General features: G+C 43.0%; 1 protein-coding gene across 5 annotated transcripts in view; it reads right to left on the bottom strand.

Moving 5' to 3' along the window:
* Positions 1–1,104: 1,104 nt before the first annotated feature.
* Positions 1,105–25,166, bottom strand: part of LOC147627069 (callose synthase 3-like) — a 117,083-nt gene continuing 93,021 nt past the window's right edge. For all 5 annotated transcript variants that reach the window (XM_086815630.1, XM_086815635.1, XM_086815632.1 and 2 more), the window contains 16 exons: positions 18,578–18,707; positions 18,349–18,500; positions 6,460–6,569; positions 6,203–6,325; positions 5,809–5,877; positions 5,525–5,711; positions 5,209–5,314; positions 4,685–4,804; positions 4,250–4,365; positions 4,081–4,164; positions 3,785–3,897; positions 3,468–3,697; positions 2,534–3,331; positions 2,356–2,406; positions 2,083–2,268; positions 1,105–1,802 (listed from right to left, as the gene is read on the bottom strand). In XM_086815630.1, the coding sequence (XP_086671756.1) occupies positions 1,566–1,802; positions 2,083–2,268; positions 2,356–2,406; positions 2,534–3,331; positions 3,468–3,697; positions 3,785–3,897; positions 4,081–4,164; positions 4,250–4,365; positions 4,685–4,804; positions 5,209–5,314; positions 5,525–5,711; positions 5,809–5,877; positions 6,203–6,325; positions 6,460–6,569; positions 18,349–18,500; positions 18,578–18,707 (2,812 nt within the window). In that variant the 3' untranslated portion in view covers positions 1,105–1,565. The remainder of the gene's footprint in view (positions 1,803–2,082; positions 2,269–2,355; positions 2,407–2,533; positions 3,332–3,467; positions 3,698–3,784; positions 3,898–4,080; positions 4,165–4,249; positions 4,366–4,684; positions 4,805–5,208; positions 5,315–5,524; positions 5,712–5,808; positions 5,878–6,202; positions 6,326–6,459; positions 6,570–18,348; positions 18,501–18,577; positions 18,708–25,166) is intronic.

The following is a 25,166-nucleotide window of genomic DNA, read 5'->3' as shown; positions in this document are numbered from 1 at the left end:
TAATAGGCTCTCCTCAACTGCGTGTCCTCCTAGAGGGGAAAAATTGAGTTAAATTTATGGACCTTAACAACTATCAACCATGTACTCTCAAATCACTTATGCTTGTGTGCCTTGACGCGAGGGTTGTTCATGAGCTTGACCTTGAAAGGGGAAAGGACATTACAACATTATCCATCCTCCAGCCCCAACATATGGATGTTTATGTGGAAGGTGTATTACACCATCCTTCATCCTCCCAACATATGAGCAACCCCTAGGACCTTAGTGGGTGACCATTTCACAATTACCTTAAATTAATGGTGCTTAGGATACTACTAAGCTATAATAGGTGTTAAACTTGTTGATCAAAATTCTATCCCTACTCCTAGAACATGAACATGGCATAACCTTGTTCAAAGATTTTCACAAAGAAATAGCAATCCAGAGCTCAAAGTCAAGTATTCTAAATCATTCACATTAGTAATTATAAGAAGCTTAACATTTTTAGTTTGTCAAGCCTTTAGATCCAAAATAGGGATTTTTGAAATAAAATTTAGAGCATTTGCAATGAAGCTTCATTGATTTTTTAATCGCCTTGTTTCTTCTAATTCCTTTTCTTGTTTTCTTGTTTTATTTATTTGTTGATTGGTTTGGGGGGATTGTTATATTGGTGCACCTTGAACCAATCTAAGCACTAATCAAATTCTCCATAAGAATCATTGCTCATAGAGAGTCCCATCTTTCAAAGCATTTATGAAAGTCCACTCACTAGACTTCATCTGAATATGCCCCTCCACACTCCTTAGCAAGGTTCCATTTGTTTTCTTCCTTGTAACATCACATAATCAAAAGAACCATAACTCCACAAGCTTCCTTGCAGCATTAATCACATGGGCACTTTCCCTAGGCAATGTTCATAATATCTCCAGTTGGGGTGGAGTACCTGGCTCACCATGAGATTCCCCTTTTTTTCTTCAAAACTTCTAAATATACAACGTTTCAACACTTCTAACCTCCAAAATCAAAATCAAAATGAAAAGTTGCTATTACACCATACTTAAAAAGTTTTTTCTACCCAACTTCTTTTCACTATGCTATTATCCAAAAACGATTGTCACTCTTATATATGGAAAAGATTAGACCATTTCACCATTAATCTCGAAATTTAAATAGGTCATGAGAAGCTGTAGGAGTTCTGTACCTATAATATAGAACTTATGCATTTAGTGGCTTGGCATGTCATGATCCATGAGGCTAAGAGATTTGAGTTGCTCTAGATGAACATTTCTCATTGTAATTACAAAGGTGGCTCGGGCAAAACAAAAGAGCTGGTCGTCAGCTCATCAGAAACAAGGGGATATACATATTCAGGTCACCATGGTAATGAGAGCTCTTTAAAAAAAGGGCAAACCCACATCAGGAATTTCAGAAATGAGATGTTGGCAGCTGATACAACACAGGTTTTTCTTGGGTGGGGAAGGCGCTACCCTGCCAGCAGTCGCAGGACTGCTACCAATACACAGAGACGTAGTTTTTGATGATCCAAAAAGCAAGACATATAGCTTAGTTCCTCAATGCAGAACACCCTAATTCATTTTTTTGTCCTTTCGGCCTGCCAGGATGCGAGATATCTGCAAACCTCTGCTGAAAGCCTGGTTAAAAAGAAGGCGAGTTTGGAAGTCCGAGATGAAGGGGAACCAGGCCAGTGTGGCCACTGGTGCAAATAGTATCAAGCCCATGAGATACTCATATCCTTTAGCTAAAGCCTTCACAGAATCCCACATGCCGATTTTTCGCACCACCCGTCTGCAAGCCTGAGCAATCTACAAACAAGAAATGATAGGCGGTCCTTAGACACTTACTTAAGGCTAGTGAACTGTGCTATAAAGTCATAACTTTCTCAAGCCTTTAACCTTAGGCTGGTTACAAAACATTCCCTGCCTGTGCAGATGGGGAGTTGGATGGGCATAATCCGTCCGTAAGTGACGGGCGGTTTGGATGGTCCGTTGTGTGACCAACGTTAGTACAAAGCAGAAAACTTGCATGCATTTGAGTATAGGAATGATTTTAGGGTTAGGTATTGTAATTCCATGATTCATTTACCTGAACCAGTGCCCAACCAGATGGAAGAAATGCTAGAGCACTAACAAACAGATCCCCTATCTTAAGATTTGCCGCCACAAAGAGAACTATTAAGATCGTCAATCCTGCCAGAAAAAGCCCTCCTTTGAGCAGTCTAAACAGGAGCTGATACTCTGTACTGATTTTCTTTCTGCCCACAGAGACCCCCTAAAAAATAAATCAACATATCCAAGGTCAATGAACATATGTAAGAAAACCTTCCTATTGTTAAGGAGTAGGGATTATCCTGTTCACCTTCAACATCCCTAGTACAAACACAATCACAAGCCATGACAAGATGTACACCTGTACAATGCAAAAGCTCACTATATGAGTAGACTGACTCAACAAGTCAATATATGACTCACTGAAAAGCATGCCTTCACAAAGGATCGTAGCATAATGTATAGAGCTGCAGACAGAGAGTACTTACCACTATGCTTTTATGGTGCTGGGTGATATGTAAGTGATACACTAATCCATATTGGTACAAAAGAAACCTTCCTGACAAGAGGATCTCGATGCCCTGACCCAGAAGGCCTGAGTTTCCAAGATGAGCTTGTTCTTCTTCCCACCAAGACTCCCAGCTCTTCTCTGGTGACACCCCGATCCCCCCACGATTGCTGACCCACTTATTCCAGTCGTCCCAATCGTCCACTATCTTCTGCCACTCAAAGCCAGACGGGTTGAACAAAAATGGTGCAAAAAGCCACGTGCCGACCAAGAACCACAATAAGAAGGTGATCAAGACATAAGGAACCGTCTTGTTCACAGAAGCGCCATACACATCATATACTATTAGAAGTATCAGTAGCTCTAACCCCTTAGTGAAGTGACTGCGGGAGTATAGCCGATAGTTTTCAGCGAATTTTGCGTGGAAGACCACAAATGCACGCCCGGTGGGCCTATACTTAGCACCACCATGTAGCAAAGTCCGCCCATAAAAATGCACTTTGGTTCCCATCGAGAATGTGAAGAACACGGAGGCAAGCTGAAGCTGCATGATAATAAACTCGCTAAGGGCTGTACGAAAACCTCGCTCCAACCCAATTTCCATGACCATGGGAAGGGCAATAAGGAATCCAATCTGCACAAATGACTGTGAAGCCATAGCAACCTGTAGAGGCATATTGTCCTGAAGGCCTGCATATTTCACTAAGCTCGCTTCCAGTCCACTAAGGGCAAGATATATGCGGCCGTATAAAAAGATATAGACAATCAATATTACAATCTGCATCAACAATCCCAATATCTTTCTTATGAGCAGCCAGATATGCAGACAACTTGCAGCCAGCTTGCAACTTACTAGGCATTTAGAAATGTCAATAAGATGAGATTCAAAGTAGGATCTTATGGGGTGCACCCACCAGAGTATTAACATAGAACCCGATAGTTGTGAAGTAAACTGACAACATTCTGAAGAAATCAACCCGGTGCCCAAGACGATAGACATCCCGACTCATCGTCTGCTCACCATTTCCATTGGCAATCTTAGCTTCAAAGAGAGCGATCTGATTCAGACCCATATCTCGTCCCTTGCCCACTTGTATATACTCATGATGGGTAACATTACCCCGACGGAGTGTCGTATTGAACCCTGGAACATGTTAGAAAACAACAGCTTTGGTAAAGGAATTATCAAGAGACCCATATGATGTTTTGAAATTTCCTCTTGCATCACCACCTGCAAAGATATCCTGGCTTAGATTTACACCACGAGAAGCCTTGCTGATGCCGCCTCTAGTCAAATGGAAAAGCCTATCAAAGACATCGGCATGTCCATAGTGAAAGCGGACCCTGTTTCAAGAAGATTCATTTAAAAAAGAACAAATCCTGACTTCACTTTAAATTAGTCCCTTGAGTATCATAGCATGCATTGACACTGCTGTGCATGCACACCCCAACCACCACCGAGTAGTACATATAATACACAGTAACTTAAAAAAGCTTCAAGTTTCAAGGATAAAGAAAGTGGGCTACTTAAGAGGATTCGCAAGAACTCGTTGCCCAATGGTAACAAAACTAGACTCCTGGTTTGACATGAAGCCTGCCAGAGAAGAAACACTGCAAAGAGAATGATTCTAGATGAGATTTTTAGGAAGCAAAATTTACCCTTAAAACAAAAAGACAAGCTTTTGCAAAAGTTTACCTTCCAGTAAAAATATGTTCACGCATTCCCAATATGGAAGGCGGCCCCACGCCATTGTCCTCTAGAAACTCTTGGAGAAGATTTCTCATTTTGAGAGCTTCTTCCAAATAGTAGTCCTGCAATGAAGGCCGAAAATGACTGACTTTTACTTCAGAATAAATAAATAAAGCTTTTTCTCCCCTGAGTGTGTTTAGTGGTGGAGGGAGAGGGGGCAGCACTCGGCCGGGTGGGGGGTTGTGTTTTTGCGTTTCGGAGTAATTTACATGCCAGGGTTGAGACCTGTGACCTGCTACATAGCAGGCCCAGGCACAAACACCCAGGATAGAGCCCGTTGACTAATGTACGTGTTTCATTAGAAAAGTTACTTTAAAATCAATTTTGCACAATATATGTATGCACAGTGGCCAGTTAAGAACACTGAAGATTGGCCTAAACCTGATTCATGTCGATGGCTTGTAACGCCTCGCCTCGAGTGAAAATTATGGCGTGATTCTGATTCTCCGGCTTACCTTCTCCCAAAAAGGGTGTACCTGGCAGCTTGATTTTGTAAATCACCTATTCACAAACATAATCAATTGTAGGTGAGCTCCCAAGAAATGTTACATGAATGCATGACTCCCGCTCTTCTTCTCAATCCTGGTCCCCACTTTTCTAAGGGAGGCCATGGCTGGCCAAATATTGCCCCTAACATTGGCCATCATGATGTTCAACTTAACATGATTTTCCCCGAATGTTTCCTCTGAATTTCCTCAGGATTTTCACCAATTTCCATTTTTTCCTAATTCTTTGTATTATGTATTTTGTAAGACCGCCCTTTCTGCCTCTAGGTTTTCAGCCATCTCCATTCCACACAGAGCAGCCAATTCCAGTCCTGTTTCTGTTCCATTGTGACTATGGTTTAAACAAAGATACAAAAAATGCTCATTATCTCAACTCTTTATAATAAAGGATAGGTGCACCTGGCCGATATCACTGTCTATTACACCTTTGGTGAGTACAGAGTAATATTCCTTCTTCTTGTCCTCCTCAACCTCGTCTACATATGCCACTCTCAAAGCTGGGTACCTGCAAAATGTCAGGTGTCAGAGTAGCCTGTACCTTCTCTCCCTTACATCCTCTAAGTTTTCAAGGAAGCCTCTGCTCAAAAAGGGCGAGACCTCTCACGGGTGGGGGTCCCCCATACAAACCGTGCACATCCAATAGGCAGAGGATCTGTCTGAGAAGACCCTAAAGTCTAATCCTAATCAGTTATAGGGTTTCCTCGACCTCACTTACTCTTGCAGTAGATGTGAGATGTCGTCTGCACGAGGATCCTTAGTACGTTTATGTAGCCCATAGTTTTGACAAGTAATTACATAGGTAAACTTCATATCGGCAACTGCCTGAATAGTTGCAAAGAGTGGGTGCTGGCTTTTATTGCCGGAATCAGGTTGGAGAACCACTTCGTGCCCTTGCATGATGTCTGAATTAAGGGCAAGGATGTTATGGCTATGCACAAAGTAGCTCAAAGATTTGAAGAGAAATCCAAATGGGGGAAAATAAGTACATGAGTAACTCACCTGTCGCCTGAGCCATCTCAAAAAAAGTTTGCAGCTCAATAGCTTTCCGATAGTACATCATACCCCTCACTGATCAAAAGTAGAGTGTTAAAGAGGATGTCAAAGTAATATATACACCACCCAACAAGACATTACAAGGAGTATAGAATTCTTAAATGTGTGCATGTGTGTGGCGTCACAAATCGGATCATCTGTTAAGACTCAATAGGATGCCAAGGGTATATATACAGTCTAACAAGACATTACAAAGACGTTTTGGCCATCCTAGAAGTCTTAGATGTGTTTGTGTGTCCTGTTGTGGAAGTCCAATCATATCCAAAGAGGATGATCAAGTTATATCTATGCTCTTAAATGAGCCATAGGGTATCACAAATTCAACCATTCGAGAGTTTACCTGTTCTGGTCAGTGTCTGTGCACGATAGGAGGCCCATTTACACACATCAGTAGCTGCCTTCCCGCTGTCCCACACGTCCAATTCACGATACTTTGTCCGCTCCAAAAAGTTCTTCCATTCGTCTGCTCAAAAAATACATGGGCTTCTGCATCATCAGTGAGATTTAAGGTCTCAAGCTCTCGAATAAAAAATTTAATCAAATCCAATTAGGATAGTTAAGCATATCCAAATTGATCGGCCGTACATAATGAAATACCTGGGTAGATTTTCTGTAGGTAGTAGAAAATAGAAACACCATCTTCATTATCTAAATTTAGCCCTTTTTGTGTGTACACAACTTCTTCATCATCGTAAGGAGTTAGAACACTGCCAAGTGCCAAGATATCAAAACATGCAAACTTAGTGGGCCCTTGGCCTAGAGGCTATATATATATGCATCTATTTACGTATCTCTATATATGTGTATGTATATCTATGTATATGTGTGTATGTATATGTATGTATATATGTGTATATGTGCATGTACATGTATGTATATCTGTGTATATATATGAACGTACATGTATGCAAATCTGCCCATATACGTGTGTATGTATATGTATGTATATATGTGTATGTAAATTTATGAGCATATAAATATACTGCACTGGATATTACCAAAAAAAAAAAGTGTATGTACATGTCTGTATATCTATGTATATATATGAACGTACATGTATGCAGATCTGCCCATATATGTGTATGTAGGTGAATGTTTATCTCTATATGTATATATATGTAATTATGTGTAAGTATGTGTATGCATGTACATGTGTATGTGTGTATATATATATATATTGGTGTATGTATGTGTGCCTGTGTATGTGCATGTGTGCGTATTATCTGTCTATGTATGTGTGTGTATATATGACTGTCTGTCTGTATGTGTATATACGTGTATGTGTGCGCGTGATTGTATGTGTATGTATACATATATCTATATGTGTGTGTGTGTGTGTGTGAGAGAGAGAGAGAGAGAGTTATTGAAATCACCGCGAATGAAAGCATTTGACAACCATGGGTAGGTAGCAAATCTATTCCACATCTCTTTTCTTTGTGAAGATGGTCTTCCACTCAAACAAAGATTGTTTTTGTGGAGATGTTTGATTGGAACGTTGCCCGTTTCTAATATTCTTATGAAACGTGGTTTCGCATCTAACAGATGTTGTAGATGTCGTAGTCACATTGAGACTGTGCCACATCTATTATGGCATTGCACTTATTCCAGGCAGTTCTTGGCACGTCTAGCTCATGATCTGGCTGCCCGCTTCCCTCGTAGAAGATGCTCCAAGAACTTCTGGCCTTTTGGTGTGGGCAATCCGATTTTATAGGATAATGCTATGTTCTTTTCTTGGGTTAGATTTTGGACACTTTGGACAATATGGCAAATTCTTGATACTACCATGTTCGATCAGCTAGACTTTGATCCTTATCCCTTTTCAAAGTGCATCTTAGACAATCGCTCCATGACAGCCTTCGAATGGAGCAGATTTCTCGTGCCCAGTTTGAGCTGTTTTTCCAATGCTTCTAAGTTAATCCCACCTTGAGTTAACTCCTTGTAGTTTTTGTTTTCCATAATAGAAGCTTTATTCTCACTAAAAAAAGTGTGTGTGTGTGTGTGTGTGTGCACCCTCACATAGACACGCATATATGTATACATACAACACACACACACACACACAAACACACATTTTTTTAAAAGGATAAAACCATTGTTCTATTACTTTATCAACAAAGAAAAGCATCCTCAGTGTGAGAGCGTTTCTCATGAATTCACAAAACTAAAATCAGTGAAAAAACAAATCTAGATGTATCTGATCTAGTTGTTGAAGCTGATGGCAGTCATATAAGGACGGACGCAATGATTGACAGAAGTAGTAATACTTGTCAACCTGGGGTGACTGGAAAGCCAGTTGATTGCATGTAGTCCAAAGTGACCAGAGAGCCCAAAATCTCGTCCATTTAAAAAATGCAGCCATTCTTGTTAGCATGCAAGAAATCCTGGGTGTCACTATAGTGCTATGGCAAGTGTTCGATGGTCTAGAGCATGAACACCTTGGGCATTTAGTAGTAGTAATTTTTCTTTTTGCCAAATTTTTACCATCAGCAATCCTTAGTGGAAGCACATGGACCATTTGCCTACCATAAAACAATGGTGATTGTTCCAACGGTTGTTTGTATGTTGCTTCCCAAAAGAACCACTTCAAAAAAGCCATGCGCCACATAATACAAACCATCAACAAAGCATTTAACCATCCTGCAACATCATTTCCTAATGGCATTTTCCCAAGGAAAAATAAGATGGTAGCACTCTTCAAAGCTTCTTTACTTTTGGCAAAATTAATTGCACCGAGATTTTGTATTTAATTGTAGGTTTAGATTTGTCCCACGCAATCTAGTTTTCCTGCAAGTTCTTGTGCAAAACATCATTTACGTATTGTGTATCCGGATTATCATGGTGAGACAATGCAGGAGATGATTCCTTTGGCCTTTTAGAATCTTCACCACTTGAAATGATACACCCGCGGGTGTATACTTTCTCAAGAAAGACTTGTTCATGGGTGTCCATGGAAAAAGATGAAGTTGTATAGTAGATGATAATTGGACCTTGTTAAAGACGAAGAGAAGGGTAGGTGTCAGAACCTTTAAGACACTTAGAGAAAGAAACTCTAATTTTTCAACACAAAAAATTAGAGCATAGCATATACTTGCACAAATTGAAAGCATAAACCTTAAATAAACCAAATTAAATAAACAAGGGAGAAAGAGTAGAGATCACAATAGACACAAGAGCAGGTTGAATCTTCTCTAGGTAGAGTGTGGGTCTTGTACCACTCTCCTGTATTTATATGTATTAGAAAAAGCGCTTGTTTTCCTAAAAGATAATTCCAAAAACAAAGCAAAAATGCTTTTGAGTTTATGAGCGCGCAAGCGTTACAAAAATATAGTAAGCATTAATATACATTCTTGGGTCTACCAAAAATATAAAATCCTATTTGGTATATATAAAGATATGAGGCCTTAGGCTTACAAAAATATTGATGCCTAAATATGAAACCATAAAAAGTGTTCACATGTCTTCCAAATATCTCATAGTGGTCAAACACATGTTCCACCCGTGATTAACACATAATCCGTCACTCATTCATTGCCTTCATCCAAAATAATATTAGTCAATACACATAGCTGATTAAATACATTAATCCTCACCATATCATACCAATGCACACAGCTTGATTAAATACATTAATCTTAGTAGATGATATAAATAAAAGACATCCAAAATAAAATATCTCGAAATAAACTAATGGACATTCCCACACAGAGGTTACATTTCCTCTTGCTCGGGTTGTAATTGACCTCAACTGTATGGATGATATGAGTGGATGAGATTTTGGTATGAACAGAAAAACTTTTCTGACATCCATTTGGAATCTTCAATAGGATGATTCAAGATATTTGATATAAGTGTTGCCAGTGCATGTAGTGATGGTATCCTAGTTAATGATAGACATAGTTGTCTGCCGAATGCGTACCGCACCAACCAAATATAGAGCACGTAATGAAACAAGACGAAACGAAAGCAAAACATTTTCTTTTTTCAAATAGTGATCGGAAGAAGAGAGGTATAATGAATATCCTTGTTTCATGCGCTCTCGTCACATACTTCTTACGCGCCGTGCATACCGGAAAGCTGGGACAAAAAACATCGGGGAACTTTATCTATCGTCATATCCGGCAAGCCATCATAGAGGTATGTACTATGTCACATGTGCATTGTGAATCGTGATTTAAGTTTTAACTCTCAAGTCTCAACTCTCTAGTATCTATGTTCAAGCTTCTAAGAATGTCATTACATTTGCCATTGTGTTACATGTAGGTTGGACATGAAAATGTCATTTAAGTCATCCAATTGCCGCAAAATGGGACGCTTGGTAGAGGCGGAGTTCCCATCCATTGTATGGACTCCTTTTGCCTCCCATTGTCTAGACCTACTCATGGTGGATGTGGGGAAGCTAGAGTGGGTGAAGAGGGTGGTTGCACAAGGCCTATCCATTGTGAATTTCTTCACAAAGAAGGTAAAGGTGCTCGCTATATTTCACGGGCAAAGCAACTTGGAGCTTAAGAAGCCCTCTTCCATGCGGTTTGCCTACATGTGGCTTCTCTTGGAGCGGCTATATGACGTGTAACCGAAGCTCCAGATGACCGTGGCCTCCCCGGATTTCGTCACATGGCTAAGAGAGGAGATAGTGAATAGTGCAGACGAGGCCTGAGCCGAACAACGGCTATGCATGAGGGAGTCCTTTTGGCGCAAGGTGCGTGCCATTGTCATTGTGGTGACTCCCTTGTATAGGGTTTTGCGCATGGCCGACATGGAGGGCCTCCACATTGAGGCTACTCACCCACTTCATGTGAGAGGCTCTAGCGGAGATTCATGAGACCACCGTGCTTGATGACAAAAAGTCCGACATTCCTATGGCGGGGATTAGGTGAACCAATGTTTTCAAATCTCGTTTTTACATCGCTTTCTCGTTCCTTAAAGGCTTATCCTTAAAGTGGTCTTTTTGTATTCTAGGGATCCCACTAATCCTCCACCCACTCCACGACGTGATTCGATTGTGGCGCTTGTGGAGAGGAAGTGGCGATGGATGCATAGACCTATCCATGGTCTTGCCACCTTGTTGCATCCCGCCTACAAAGTACCAAGGCTCTTCGCCGATGCGGAGCTACTTTCCGATCGGGATGCCTACTTGCCAAGGATACGTCTCGTCCACGAGCAAAGAGACTTCCTCCAAGAGCTCATTCGGTATAATGATCACAGGGGAGCCGCTTTCATGAACCCACTTTGCTCGAGTAGGGAGTCAATAGTCCAACCACTTTTTTGATGGGAGTCATTTGGTTATCAAACGACTCACATACAAAAAATGGCTTTGAGAGTCTTGTTTACAGGTGACTATTGAATATTTAAGACTTTTCACTTTAATGTTTATAGTATATACTCTAGAGTAGTAACTACTAACTAGTTCTTACATTCTAATTTTTAACTCTTATTTTTTCATAGAATTGCTTTTTGGGGGCATGTATGTTGGGACATGTGACAGAAACTGCAGTTCCTACTCGGTCATACACAAAAAGATACGAAACCATCTCAACACCATGCAGTTAGAGCGGCTTGTATATTACCGTGCTAACATGCGCATGGTGGAGAAGATGCATGACATAGAGATCTCCAAACAGATAGAGATCTCCAGAGTTCAAAGTTCGACTCATTAATGATAATTCATAGGCTATAGCATGCCATGAATGACAAGTCGTGCACGACTAATAATTTATAAATGTTTGAACTTTGCTTTCAGGTGAATGTCGACGAGTTCAAGTTCATAGTGGTCCACAAGGAGCGAGATCCAGATGAGGAGGCCATATATGCTGATCTCTACAAGAAGGCTAGAGCTAAAGAAGATTGACCATCGAATTTCTCGTACTCGTAGAGGTCGTGCAGCTAGAGGTGGCACACGAGTAGGAGGCCGCGCATGCACTATTCGACGCCCGAGTTCGACCGTGGTGGCTACATATGCGAGGCGTGGCTCTAGCTCGACTTCGAGGAGCACTTTAGCACCTTTTGCTGAAGAAGATAATGCTCCTATTGCAGGCATCGGAGAGCCCAAGTTTTGGGTTGGCCTCTGATGATGGGAGCACCTCTAGCAAGGGCATTCCTTCCCCTAGTGATTTCTCTCAGGAGGACGACTAGAGTCTAGACTCTAGACTCTAGACTCTAAACTCTACACATTTTTGTACTTAGTGTTGTGATTAGTCACAACACACTTTTTTGTATTTTCTATTGAAGGCCATGGGCCACGACTCTTATTTATGGCATGGTCAATATCCATTGTTCATGACTCTTGTCACTTGAGTCTTTGTACTAGTGTTTCAACTTTTTTCTAGCTTATGACAAGTTACAACTTCTCTAGGCTTTGCATCTCTAAATTTTTTTCGTACCTTCGTTTCATACTTGACAACTATGATAATAGACTTAGGTATAAGATATTCTTCTTGTATAATGTTGAAAGGTCCTAATTTTAGAATATGTTACTTCCTTGTGCTTAATTTATGCTTTTTATTTCATTAATAATTTTTATTATTATTATGAGGTGAAACTTTATTTTCAATAGGTTTACGCATACTTGGATCATTGAAAATATTCGAAATTACTCTCTTGCTCGAGAGAAAAGTCATCATCCTTCGAGAAAAACTTTTGATGTAGCTCTTGATACTCTTGCTTTACTAGAGATGTAGCACTTTGGATATAGCCCTTTGGAAGAAGTGTCGAAGAAGTCCGTATTGTTGTTGAGAGCCTTGATTTAATCTAATTCCCGCTTTTAATAAAAGCTTTGCCATCCCGCTTGGTGTGCCGATAGAATTTTGAAGCTGAGTGTAATTGAAATTGTTGGTGTTGTGGTTAAATAATTGTTACTCTTGAAAAACAACTCTCGAAAGCTTAAGACGGCCATAGAATTTTTCAAAATTTTGTTATTGATTACCGAAAACTTCTTCTTGTTTTGGTAGTAAGGTGTGTGAGAGAAGGTAGAAGCTTGCAAATTTTAAAAAACACTTGATTTGTGTTTTTTTATTTTTTGAACTTTTGTATTAAGATGCGAGAGGGGATTCAAGCTTGCAATTTTTAAAAAGCTTGAATTATAAGCTTTTGGGTAAGGGCTTGAGCCTTTGTTATAAGCGTAATCGTATATGGCTTTTAACACAAAGCTTTTTAAAGCTTTAAAGCTTAAATACGAAAGCTTGTAACAAAATCTTAAAACAAAGGTTTGATACTAATTGCTCAACGAATAGCCAAAAAAAAAAAAGGATGTTCGTCTGTTTGCGCAAGAGGAGAATTAAGGTGGAAAACGAAAAAAGATATAATAAAAAAAACGATAGTCGACTCCTTCCTCCTGCAGAGCTACAAGTGCTCGCCTCTGTAATGGCCACCCCCGCTGACTGACTCCTTGCGCTAGGCGGATGGCTATTGCGCAAGGAGAGGAGAGAGGGGGGAGAGAGCGATTCGCGATAGCGGCCAGAAAGCAGCAAAGAACCTGGGTGACAGGGCCGGCCAACATAAATCAATAGAAGACAACCTGCACCACCTGGATCAAAGACCAAGCTCCAACACATGCTTGAACAATAAGTTAAGAGAACCTGTAGATATCCACCAAGTACTCCAAAATCATAAAGCCAAAGCACAAACAAAAGCATCTACCAATTCACACTAATAGCACCACAAATCTCTACTGGACCTCCAGGATCAAAAGGTTTGCTAGATGGTCTTGCTTGCATCATAACATATCCTAGAACAATAGAACAAGTTGTCAACCCAAAGCATAAAACATCTGACATAAGCCATGCCACCACTATTGAAGAAAATGTGTTGTCTTCTATATCCACCCTCCTATATTTCTTTGAATCCGCATCCAAGTATGGCATCATAAGCATCAAATGCATTTTTTTTAATTCATTCTCTTTCCTTTTAGGGATGCCCGCCGATTTCTCCCTCTAATTTTGGCGCCTTCTTTAATTATGCTTTGATCGTTTGATCCTAGAGGACTTTAAGTTAAGAAGTGGATGTCATAGTGTTTCATCTTTGAACCAAGAGGAGGCATTTAGTTATCCGAGGACAGATGTCTATTTCCTAGTGGTAGCAATTGTTCGTTGTTTGTAGCATTGTTCTTAGTCTTCTTATGCATACAGAATAAGCATGGAATACAAGCTAGCTAGCATATACGGTTCAAGGCGATTTTTTGACTTCAACATACGCTATGGCGCAAGTCAAGGCGATTTTGAGCAAACAAAGAGGTAATTAGGGCGGCCAATTTGCGAAAAAGAAAGAGAGAGAAATTAAATCAACGCGGAGAAAAATTGAGAACCAAATAAAGTTTTTGATAAAAACTTGGTGAGAATTTTTCTCCACCCTCCAATATGGATTCTTGGGAGATGAAAGCTTCAGAAAATCTGAGATTAGGAGATGAAGCTTCAATCCATGCTCTTTCTATCCATAAGGCCAGATTTTGGAGAGGATGAAAAAAACAAAAGGTAGTTTTGCTCCTATAGCTGGTATTTGGCAAGTGACAAGTGGTGACAAGGATTTGAAGCCCTTGATCTAGATAACCATCCGTTGGTCCAGAAAATTCCCATAAACCATCCAACCTTTACCCAAAGATTTTTATAATCTTCTTCTCTTTATCCTTTGGATCTTTGATGATATCCTATCCAAGCACTTGTACCCTTGCTAGAGCTTTTGCAGGCTTTTCTTTTTCTCGTGACATTTCTCTTGTAATTTGTTGAAACTTTAGTAATTCCCAAAAATTAAACCTTTGGCCTTCTTTGCACCAAGCAAATTCTGTAGACCTTGATTTTTGATTTTTTCTTCAAATATCTTTCTCCTTGAGTGGTCCCCAAAGCTCTAATACCACTGTCAAGACCTTTAAGACACTTCAAGAAGGAAACTCTAATTTCTCAATACAAAAAATTAGAGCATAACATATACTTTAACAAATTGAAAGCATAAATCTTAAATAAACCAAATTAAATAAACAAGCAAGAGATAGAGTAGACGTCACCTTAGACACAAGAGTAGGTTGAATCTCCCTTGGTTAGAGTGTGGTCCTTGTACCACTCTCCCATATTTATATATATTAAAAAAATCGCTTACTTTCCAAAAAGATAGTTTCAAAAACAAAGCGCAAGTGCTTTTGAGTTTACAAGCGTGCAAGCTCTACAAAAATATAGCAAACATCAATATAAAATCTTTGGCTCAAAAGTATAAAACACTATTTGGTATGTACAAAGATACAAGGTCCTATAAGGCCTTGCAAAAATATTGATGTCTAAATATGAAACCATAAAAGGTGTTCACATGTCTTCCAAAATATCTCATAGTGGTCCAACACATGTTCCACCCATGATTAACACATAATTTGTCACATATTCATTGCCTTAATCCAAAATAATAGTGGTCAATGTAAACAGCTAATTAAACACATTAATCTTGACCATATTATACTGGGATACAAAGCTCATTAAACATATTAATCCTGATAGACATCATACCAGCGTACACAACTTGATTAATCACATTAATCGTGGTAGATGATATAAATAAAAGGCATATCCAAAATAAAATATCCCAAAATAAAATAATGGGCGTTCTTATAGAGGTTACAATTAGGAAGGCTATTCCCAAGGCGAGACCAATCCACTAAAAGGCGCAGAGGACAACGGCTTGGCTATGAACAAGAATTGGCAACGGACAGCAATGGAAAGGGTTCTACTACAAAAGTATATAAAAAGGAGACACGTTTGAAGACAATCAATAAAATTTAGTTTGTTTGTTTCAATCTTTTTATTTTGGGCAATCAATTGTGCTACAGATGTAGCATAATTTTTTGGCAATTATACTCGGAAGGAATTGAACTCCCATCGCTCCCTTTTAAGCTTGCTTTTGACTTGTTCTATTTCTCTTGTTGCTCTTCCTCATTCTGTTTATGTTACCATCCAGGGCGAACCTGGAGCTTCTTCACATCAACTCCTCTTGTTTATGTTGCCATTTAGAGCTACACCAGAGCCTTCTTCCTAGCAATCATGTTGTGGACATCATCAACACTCTCTTCTAGACATAAAGATGGTGCTTTAAGTCACATCTTGGGTGCACTTTTATGCAAACATGTAACTTGTCAACCATGTGTTATGGTTTTGTTGATTGAATGGTTTGGCATAATGCTAGAGTCAAACATTTGTGTATTGAGAAGTTTAGGAGCCAAGAGGCCGCTCTTGGTACATTAGACCAGGAGCCAAGGGGGTAGAGGGTTAGACCCAACCTTGGTGCAGTAGGGAGAAGATGGCTTGGTAACATGATTACTCAACCACGACTCCACCTTCTCTTGCTCATGTTGTTGATCATGGCTATTTTTTGTTTCTTGGATTATGGTAGTTCATGGTCATACACATGTATGGAAGTTATGTGCTAGTTTTCATGTTTGTTTACCAGGACGGTGAACTCTTAACAGTCAGGGAACCTGTACAGAGGTAGGTTTCACATCGGTACGCACATGTGAAAGCACGAAGTGTATGTGAGTTATCCCATATGCAAGGGATTGTAATGCCTTGGTGCAAGTTGTATAAACCTGGGACTTCCCCACATTTGAATGCAATCAATACAATTTAGTTTGTTTGTTTCAATCTTTTTATTTTGGGCAATCAATTGTACTATAATCGATGGCGTGCAGGTACGGACATCTGGATCAACCGTTGTACCTGGCCAATGTATGCTCAGGAGGAGAAGGCCCAACAAGAAGTAGTGTACCACATGGTGGCAAGAAGGATCTGGTTTGCCACCACCATTCGATCAGCTAAGGAGAGCCTCACAGAACTTTAGTACAAAAGCTTCTTCCGAATGCTCAGAAGAAGAGGGGTGAGCTACTGCTCCAGAGAGATATCGATGCCCACCGAGCATCCAAGATAACAAACTGGGATGCCTCTCGAAATCCACAAGAAAGCCTCAACTGGGCGCCAAGTCAAGGTGGGTGCAAAGTCTGCCTAGAAACCACATGACTTGTGCCAGTTGATCTGCGCTCCTGATGCACAACAAAAGATCTTGATCACCTTAGAGAATCTCTGAAGATTCTTCACATCTTCTGATAGGTTTGCTGCTGTGTTATCTGCTAACTCTAAGTCTAGCAGCTTCTCTTGTGCACGGAGGGGGAGACGCAATCCCTGGAGCCCCCATCTCCTGAGCTGAGAGAAAACTATTCATGGCCTCGACAATGAATAAGAAAAGATAAGGTGCCAGAGGATAGCCCTGCTAGACCAAGCAAGAAAGGGGGAATCTGTCGCCTCGAGCTCCTTGAATGAGAACCTGACTGTGAGAGGCTGAATACAATTCTGAAACACCACAGATCTACTCCACAGGGAACTCCATCCGACGCATCATGCCCTCTAGAAAGCTCCAATCAACCCTATCATAAGCTTTCTCAAAGTCTAGGAGTAGCACTATGAGTTCCTGCTGCCGCATCTTGGCCAAAATTGTTGCCTCCCAAAAGGTGAAGATGTTATCCAGAATGCTCTGATCCTGTACAAAAGTAGTATGAGTGTCATGGATCAAGTCAGGGAGGAAAGACTGAAGTCTTCAGCTGATGGCCTTGGCCAAGATCTTCTAGGCGGTCCCAAGAAGGGTGATGGGTCTCCAATGCCGGATCTCCAATCTGTCACCACCCTCCTTCGGAATCAAATGTATCAAACCCTCTGAAAGTCTCTCTGGCATGGCTCCTGTGGTCATAATCTCATTGAAGGTTGCTCGAAGGCCGCCTTGTGTGTGTGTGTGTCCAAAGAAAGTGTGTATATATATACGTATATATATGTATATATATATACGTATATATATGTGTGTGTGTGTGTGTGTGTGTGTGTGTGTATATATATGTGTATATATATAGGTATGTAGGTGTATATATACATATCTATAAGCCCTCAAGGCAAAAGAAAACTATATATATATATATATATATATACACACACACATATACATATGTATGTATGTATGTGTGTTCACACACACACACACACACACACACACACATATATATATATGTACATACATATGTATGTAGGGATGTGTGTGTGTACATACATATAGATATGTATATATATAAGTACATATATATGTATGTAGGTATGGCTGTGTGTGTGTGTGTGTGTGTGTGTGTGTGTGTGTGTGTGTGTGTGTAAATAGTGTTTTTCCATGATTTTTAGATGTACACATAGATATGTACATACATATGTATGTAGGAGTGTGTGTGGGTGTACATATATACATATATATAGATATATATATATATGTACTTATATATGTGTGTAGGTATGGCTTTATGTGTGTGTGTGTGTGTGTGTAACTAGTGTTTTTCCATGATTTTTAGATGTACTTTAATGAGAGTCTCTCACTTTGAGGGTTCTCGAATATAACATAAAACAGTGGTTTCACCCCCAAAAAAAAAAAAAAGTGCGCATGTAAATAGTGTCAGTTCTTGCACTCTTATTTGATCAATGAGTGTGTGAACAACACCTGAAAGACAACATGTCGTGGATTTTTGGAGGCGGTGGCATATCCATAAAAAGAGAGTTTGTAAAAAATGTAATCCGACGCCTTGCTTCTAGATTAGATGGAACATCCGCGTTGGACTCCTCCGTGGTTAGCAGCAAGTGAAGCCTTTTAATCTACAGTAAACCTCAGGATTTTAAATCAACATTATAAAATCAATTTTAAAATGCAAAAACAAGCAATATTATGTTACCTTTTGGTTCAAAGAATCTGATTTTGGAGGGTATTCAATCGAATCTTTTTCGAAAAGTGGGCGGTTTTCAACCCCCCATAATTCTTCAGGCCTTTCTAAATGCCCTCCTTGACTTGCATCCAACATTTCTCTAGTAAAAATAGGCATCCCGTTTAGAGACGATTTTAGAGATTATTCACGTGTGCCCGTGCACGTATATGTAAATGTACTCTCTCTCTCTCTCTCTCTCTCTCTCTCTCAAGCCTTGCCCTTTCGTGACCGAAAACCCCATGATTTCCTCTCTCTCTCTCTCTCTCTACGCACGTGCGCGTGTGTGCTCACACACACAAATGAAATGATATATTAACGTCTCTAAGAGGCCATAATGGCCTATGAGACCAAAACTGAGAGTACATCTGAAGTTGGTGTCTCATCAAAGAGAACAACTAAATGAGACTAAAAAGTACAATAAATTGATTGTCTTACAGTTATAAAAACAGAATTGTAAGACTCCGAGATGACACTGAGTAGAAAATAGAGAGAGAGAGAGAGAGAGAGAGAGAGAGAGAGTAGCGGAATAGAAACACAAGCACGAACATAAGTAACCCTAAACTCTACTGTGTATGTATTGATGAAAAGGTTTACAACAGACTTTAAAGTACAAAATGTTACTTAAAAGGTGATCTCTGCTCTCACCCTGAACGCTGATGTCACATGTTAGTGCTGAGTCCAATTCTATGCTGCAGATCTGTTTCCAACACCTCCAATCAGCCCTCAAGTGGTTGATCCGGAACTGGAGCTGCCAAGATCCGATGATGAGCAGCCTGCAGTCCATCCTCCTCCTATGCCATGGCTGCCTCAGCCTCGGTGGCCCAAGCAACTGTGCCCGAAGTAACTCTGTAGGGGGGAGCCCAATCCATAGTGAAGATGCAGAGAATCATCTACCAAACCTGCTAAGCCTTTGGGCAATCCCAAAGGCCACGACGCTGGGACTCCTGTACATGGCCACACCTCAAACAGACTGCTGATCTGCCTCTGATGGCCAACCAAGTGCTAACTGCTAGGCTCTGGTGTAATCCTCCACAGCCGATAACTGTCCAAGAGCCTCTTCCATAAGTCTAAAAGAAACTGAGGGAGGGAGGCCCTGGGACTGCAAGCGCCCCGCTGCTTTGCTCGAGTGCGCTCAATCTCAGGCACCTGAATCCTACAGCCCAGCCGTACTATGTACTCAAAGAAGGGGGTGCCGGGAGCCTCCACTCTAGCAAAGGGATCCTTTTATGTCCACTCTCCTGGGTACACTGAAGGCGCGTGAGCGGGCGGCCCTTCCATAACCATAACCGCCAAAATCCCTCTCTGGCCACCTTGGCTAGTGGAGAGTCAATGTACCAACCATGCTCGTGGAAACCAATCACCCGCACTCTCTACAGAGTGCATCCGCTGAGATCCTTGGCAGCAGGGGGCTCTACTCTGACAAGTCTGCCATGAGATCGATAGAATAAGTGAGGAAGGTTGAACACTCGTCAGCGCGCCATGCATTGCCAAGGTATGTCACGTCTGGGATGGCGAACACTCCTATCCACTGCGGGGGAGGGGGGTCCTGGATCGGGGTAAGCCACTCCGTGGGGGGGGGGGGGGTCGGAAGGGTGATGCAAGGCCAAGTCTGTCCATGCCTTGTATCCTAGCAAGGCACCTCACCTCGGCCTCTGAGGAAAGCTGTCTGAAAAGTAACCAATCCCCAACAGACTGCGCTGGGCTCATGCTCAAAGCTCCCCAAGATCACGCACCCAGCATGTGACCATTGGGGGTAATCCGACTAGAGGGTTCCATATCAAGGGCTATCAGAGGCGCGCCTCTGATGAGGCTAGGGAGTAGTGCTGAAGGGCCGGCCTGGGGTGGTCCCAAGGAGGTTGGCTGCAAATCTGTCCTCAAATGCTGAGCTAAAGCCACGGGCCCGCATCTTTGTGAAGATCCATCTCTGACTCTGGGGGCATGGACCACCCACAACGGGAGTGCAGGCTGAGATCTGGGCTAAGAGAAAGTCATTCCAAGGTTCACCACCCAAAAGGAGTCCATGAAGGATCAACACTTGGCCAGCAAGGCTTGACTCTAAATAGAGGGATCGATGATGCCAAGGACCCCCCAACATTCAGGCTGAATGATCACTCTCCAGGCCACCTTGGCTTGTGGGGGCCTCCCATCCCTACCAGCCCACAAAAAGTTGCAGATCAACCAATGCATGCCTAGGAGAAGGCCCAACAAGAAGGAATGTACCACATGGTGGCAAGAAGAACCTCGTTCACCACCACGACTCGGCCAGCTAAGGAAAGCCTGGCTGAACTCCAGTATAACAACTTCCTCCGAATGCTCAAAAGAAGAGGAGCTAGCTGCTGCTCCAGGGAAATGTCAATACCAACCTAGCATCCAAGACAACGAACAGGAGTGCCGCTTGGGATCCACTGAAAAGCCTCAGCTTGCCTCCAAATGGGTGCGAAAAAGGAGCCAATCCAAAATCCACACATGGATTATGATTACAAGTGCCATGCTAGAGAGGCTCTCAGAGGACTTGATTCACTTGATTCCCAAGGAGGGTGGTGACAGGTTGAAGATCTGGCAGTGGAGACCCATCACTCTCCTTGGAGGGATTTGCTAAAGTAGAATGAGGGACCCAGATGACACCATCCTACAAGACTTGTGCTAGTTGATATGTGCGTTGGATGGATGGCAGAAGATCTCTATCACATCATTAAATATCTGGAGATTCCTTACATCTCCCGACAGGTATGCTGCTGTGATCAGCAAACTCTGAGTCAAGCAACTCCTCCTGTGAGGGGATAGGTAGGCACAACCCCTATAAACTGGTCTCCTGGGCAGAGAGGAAACAGCTCATGGCCTCGTCTACAAACAAGAACAGGAAAGGTGTGAGAGGGCAATCTTGCCGGACTGGACGACTTAGAGGGAATCTGTCACCTCGGGTCCACTGGATGAGCACCCAACTGTGAGAGCCTGAATAGAGTCCACAAACACCTCAAACCCACTCCACTCGAAATCCCAACCGGCACATAGTCCCCTCGAGAAAGGCCTAGTCCACCCTGTCGTGGTAGGCTTTCTCAAAGTCAAGGAGGAGAACTATCAAATCATGATGCCTCAAACAGGCTGAGGTGGTCACCTCTGAAAAAGTGAAGATGTTGTCCAAGATACTCTGATCCTGAACAAAACCTGTCTGCCTGCCATGAATCAAGTCAGGGCAAAAAGGCTGAAGGCGCTGGCTGATGGTTTTGGCTGGGATTTTGTAGGCAATCCCTAACAGGGTGACGGGTCTCCAGCGCCGAGGCGGTCACCTCCGAAAAAGTGAAGATGTTGTCCAGGATACTCTGATCCTGAACAAGACCTGTCTGCCTTCCATGAATCAAGTCAAGGTGGAAAGGCTGAAGGCGCTGGCTGATGGTTTTGGCTGGGATTTTGTAGGCAGTTCCTAGGAGGGTGATGGGTCTCCACTGCCAAATATACAATTTTTCTCCACCCTCCTTGGGAATCAAATGGATCAAACCCTCAGTCAGCATCTCAAGCATCGACCCCGTGGCCATAATCTCATTGAAAGCGACTTTGGAGCCGTCTTCCATGAGATCCTAGTACCGAAGAAACAAAGAGACAGGAACCCCATCCTCCCCAGGGCTTTGCTCCAGGGGAGTGCCTACAGACCCTCAGCCAGCTCCTCTGAGGTAAAGGGTGTCATCAAGAAGGTCCAGAGAATGGGTGGGGTGGGACCACCCCCGCCATACCCGATCCCTTGCGTCCATCACCTGTGTGTGGAGAGAGGGGATCTAGAAAGAAGGGATCTGTGGCAATGGCTCAAACCTGAGGGGGATCAGAGACCTCAGACAATAGATCCATCCTCACCACACAATACGCGGAAGCCATCCCTCTGCCTGTGTGGGCCTATGATCTCAAGGAAATCGCTGGTGACTCTATCTCCAGCCTATGTCCAGAAGGAAGCCCTACCATGATATCTGTACTCCACCCTCCTCTCCTTGATGGAACTCAACTCTTCCCAAGCCGCTGCTATCTGGGCCTCAATCCACGCCCCCTCCCTCTTTAGAGACCCATTGGCATTGCCTTTGAGATTGCCCAAAGGCTCAACAAGTTTCGTGACGGATCTTGTGCTTATTCGCACTTCAGACGCAAGGACCCTCCGTATTGTCAATTGCTGGACCATCCCATGGGCAGCACGGAGGCAGGTATGCCGGAACTCCTCTACAAGGACAATGAGGGTGTCACGCTTCACTCACTTTTAGACCTCGGCTATCACTACTACAACAATCCCACTGGCATCTTGAATCCCCAACCCACACTGACCATCCCTATCATCGTAGCCTGGCGTATTTGGCAACCATAGTGCATTGAGGCCATCATGGGAAAGAGATTGTTCACCCTATCTAGATGGACTCATTCACACCCTGCAGGGGCAACTGAAGTACCTAACAAATGATTCAAAGAGCATGCAGCAGCACCAAGCAACCTTCTTTCACAACTTAGAGCCCGGGTACCTCCCTTCCTTCCTTACTTAGAGCCCAGGTCCCTTCCTTAATCAAGGAGATGGCGGCAGCCTTCTTTTGAAAGCATCCAGCCATGGATGAAGCCCACCTTTTTCTAGTTTGTCATTTTGCATCACTAGGGGTTTGTAGTCTACTCCCACACAGACATTCTAATTTCTTCTAACAGATGGATCTTTTCTTTGGGGGGGAACTACAAGCGAGCCTAAGTAATAACACATTAGCCTCCACAAGCATCACAACCAGGGGGGATTTTTTTTGGTGAGCTATTTCTAACAAGCGCTTTTTTCGGATCGGGCAAGCATATTCCAAAAAGATTATCCCCCTCCAACTCTCTCAAAGGGAAGTGAGGGAGGAGACTCAAAGGGAAGAACATCAAATCATTCACACCACCATTGAGGAGGAGAAGATGAGGCATGCATCTCAAAGTAGAGGCAACTGCCATCCTCAGTGCAAGCTCTGACAGCAATCAGGATCTCCAACTGTGTAAAGGCTCCCATCCACCGTGGGGTCACTGGCTCGAGAGGCGTGAACCACTCCTCTGTGAGTGCCTCCTAAATATCATCTCTCATAATCAACCCCCCTCTGAAGTGACTCAGCCTTTCCACCTGGATCTCCTCTGGGAGACTGCAGAAGGCCTGCCAGTCTCCAAAACTACGAGCTGGGCCTGCCGCTAAAGGTCCCCAGGCTAAACGAGGCCGAGAACCCAGCATATGACCCTGCTCTGTGCGAACCGCTGGGCTCCAGATGAGCGGCTGTCTGGCCCGCTCCTCAACACAAGAAGGAGGTCGCTGAGAGAGCCCCGGTCTCAGCAGCTCCCAAGCTCTCAGGATACTCAAAGCAAATCTGTCCTCCCATCCTCTACTGAGGCCTGTCCTCCTCATCTCTATGAAGATCCAGCGAATCTCTGGTGCCCAAGTGCCCCCTGCTGGGGGCGCCCGAGCCTGCATCCGCTGCAAGAGGAGCTCTTTCCAAGGCTCGCCGCCTGGAAGCAACCCCCGAACAATAAGCTTCCCAAATAAGGCTTTGCTCTGATCGACTGCATCTATAATGCCCAAACCTCCCTGAGCTAGCGGAAGTGTAATAACTGCCCATGCAACCTTTGCCCGAGCTGGCTGACCGTCCCGCCCAGACCACAGAAAGTTCCTGATCAGCCTCTGTACCTGGCTGATGCAAGAGCTCGAGAAGATCCAGCAAGACGTAATGTACCACATGGTCGCTAACAGCACCTGATTTGCCACCACCACCCTCCCAGCCAAGGATAGTCGAGCTGTACTCCAATACAAAAGCTTCTTCCGAATGCTCAGAAGAAGCGGGGCAATCTGCTGCTCAGGTGACAAATCTAGGCCAATCTAGCATCCCAAATACCGCACTGCTGTGCCTGGAGGAATCCATCTTAAACCGGGGTCCGGGCTCCATGCCGGAGTGGGAGCACTACTGATCCAAAAGGCCACTGTCTTGCGCCAATTGATCAATGCTCCCGAAGCTGCACTAAAAACCTGGAGCGACTGCTCTGCCCGAAGAAGATTGGCCTCTTGGCCATGCAAAAATAAGCTCGTGTCGTCTGCAAACTCAGCATCAAGCAAGTCCTCCCCCCGGACTGGGAGCTGAAGTCCTCTCAAACCAACCTCCTCTGCCGTCAAATACATGCTCATAGCCTCCGCAAAGAAGAGAAAAAGAAAGGGGGCGAGGGGACACCCCCGACGGACTGATCTGGTCAGCTCAAAACTCGGCCCCCGTCCTCCTGCAATCAACACCTGGCTGCGAGCTGTGGAATACAGAGCCGCCACCCCTCTGATCCATCCTGGCTCAAAGCCCAGGCGAAGCATAGTGCCCTCTAAGAAACCCCAATCAACTCTATCGTATGCCTTCTCAAAATCGAGAAGCATCACGACCAAGTCCTCGCCAAGAAATCTAGCTCTGGCCATCGCCTCCCAGAAAGTAAAGATGTTGTCAAGGATACTGCGCTCCTTGACAAATCCTGTCTGAGTAGCATGAATCAACTCCCCCAGGAAGGGCTGGATCCTCAAACTCAAGGCCTTTGCTAAGACCTTGTAGAC

This window comes from Cibotium barometz, chromosome 21 (genome assembly GCF_041138505.1).
Source record: "Cibotium barometz isolate CiBa-2024 chromosome 21, ASM4113850v1, whole genome shotgun sequence".
Classification (NCBI taxonomy): Eukaryota; Viridiplantae; Streptophyta; class Polypodiopsida; order Cyatheales; family Cibotiaceae; genus Cibotium; species Cibotium barometz.
This window is presented reverse-complemented; position numbering and strand designations above follow the sequence as displayed.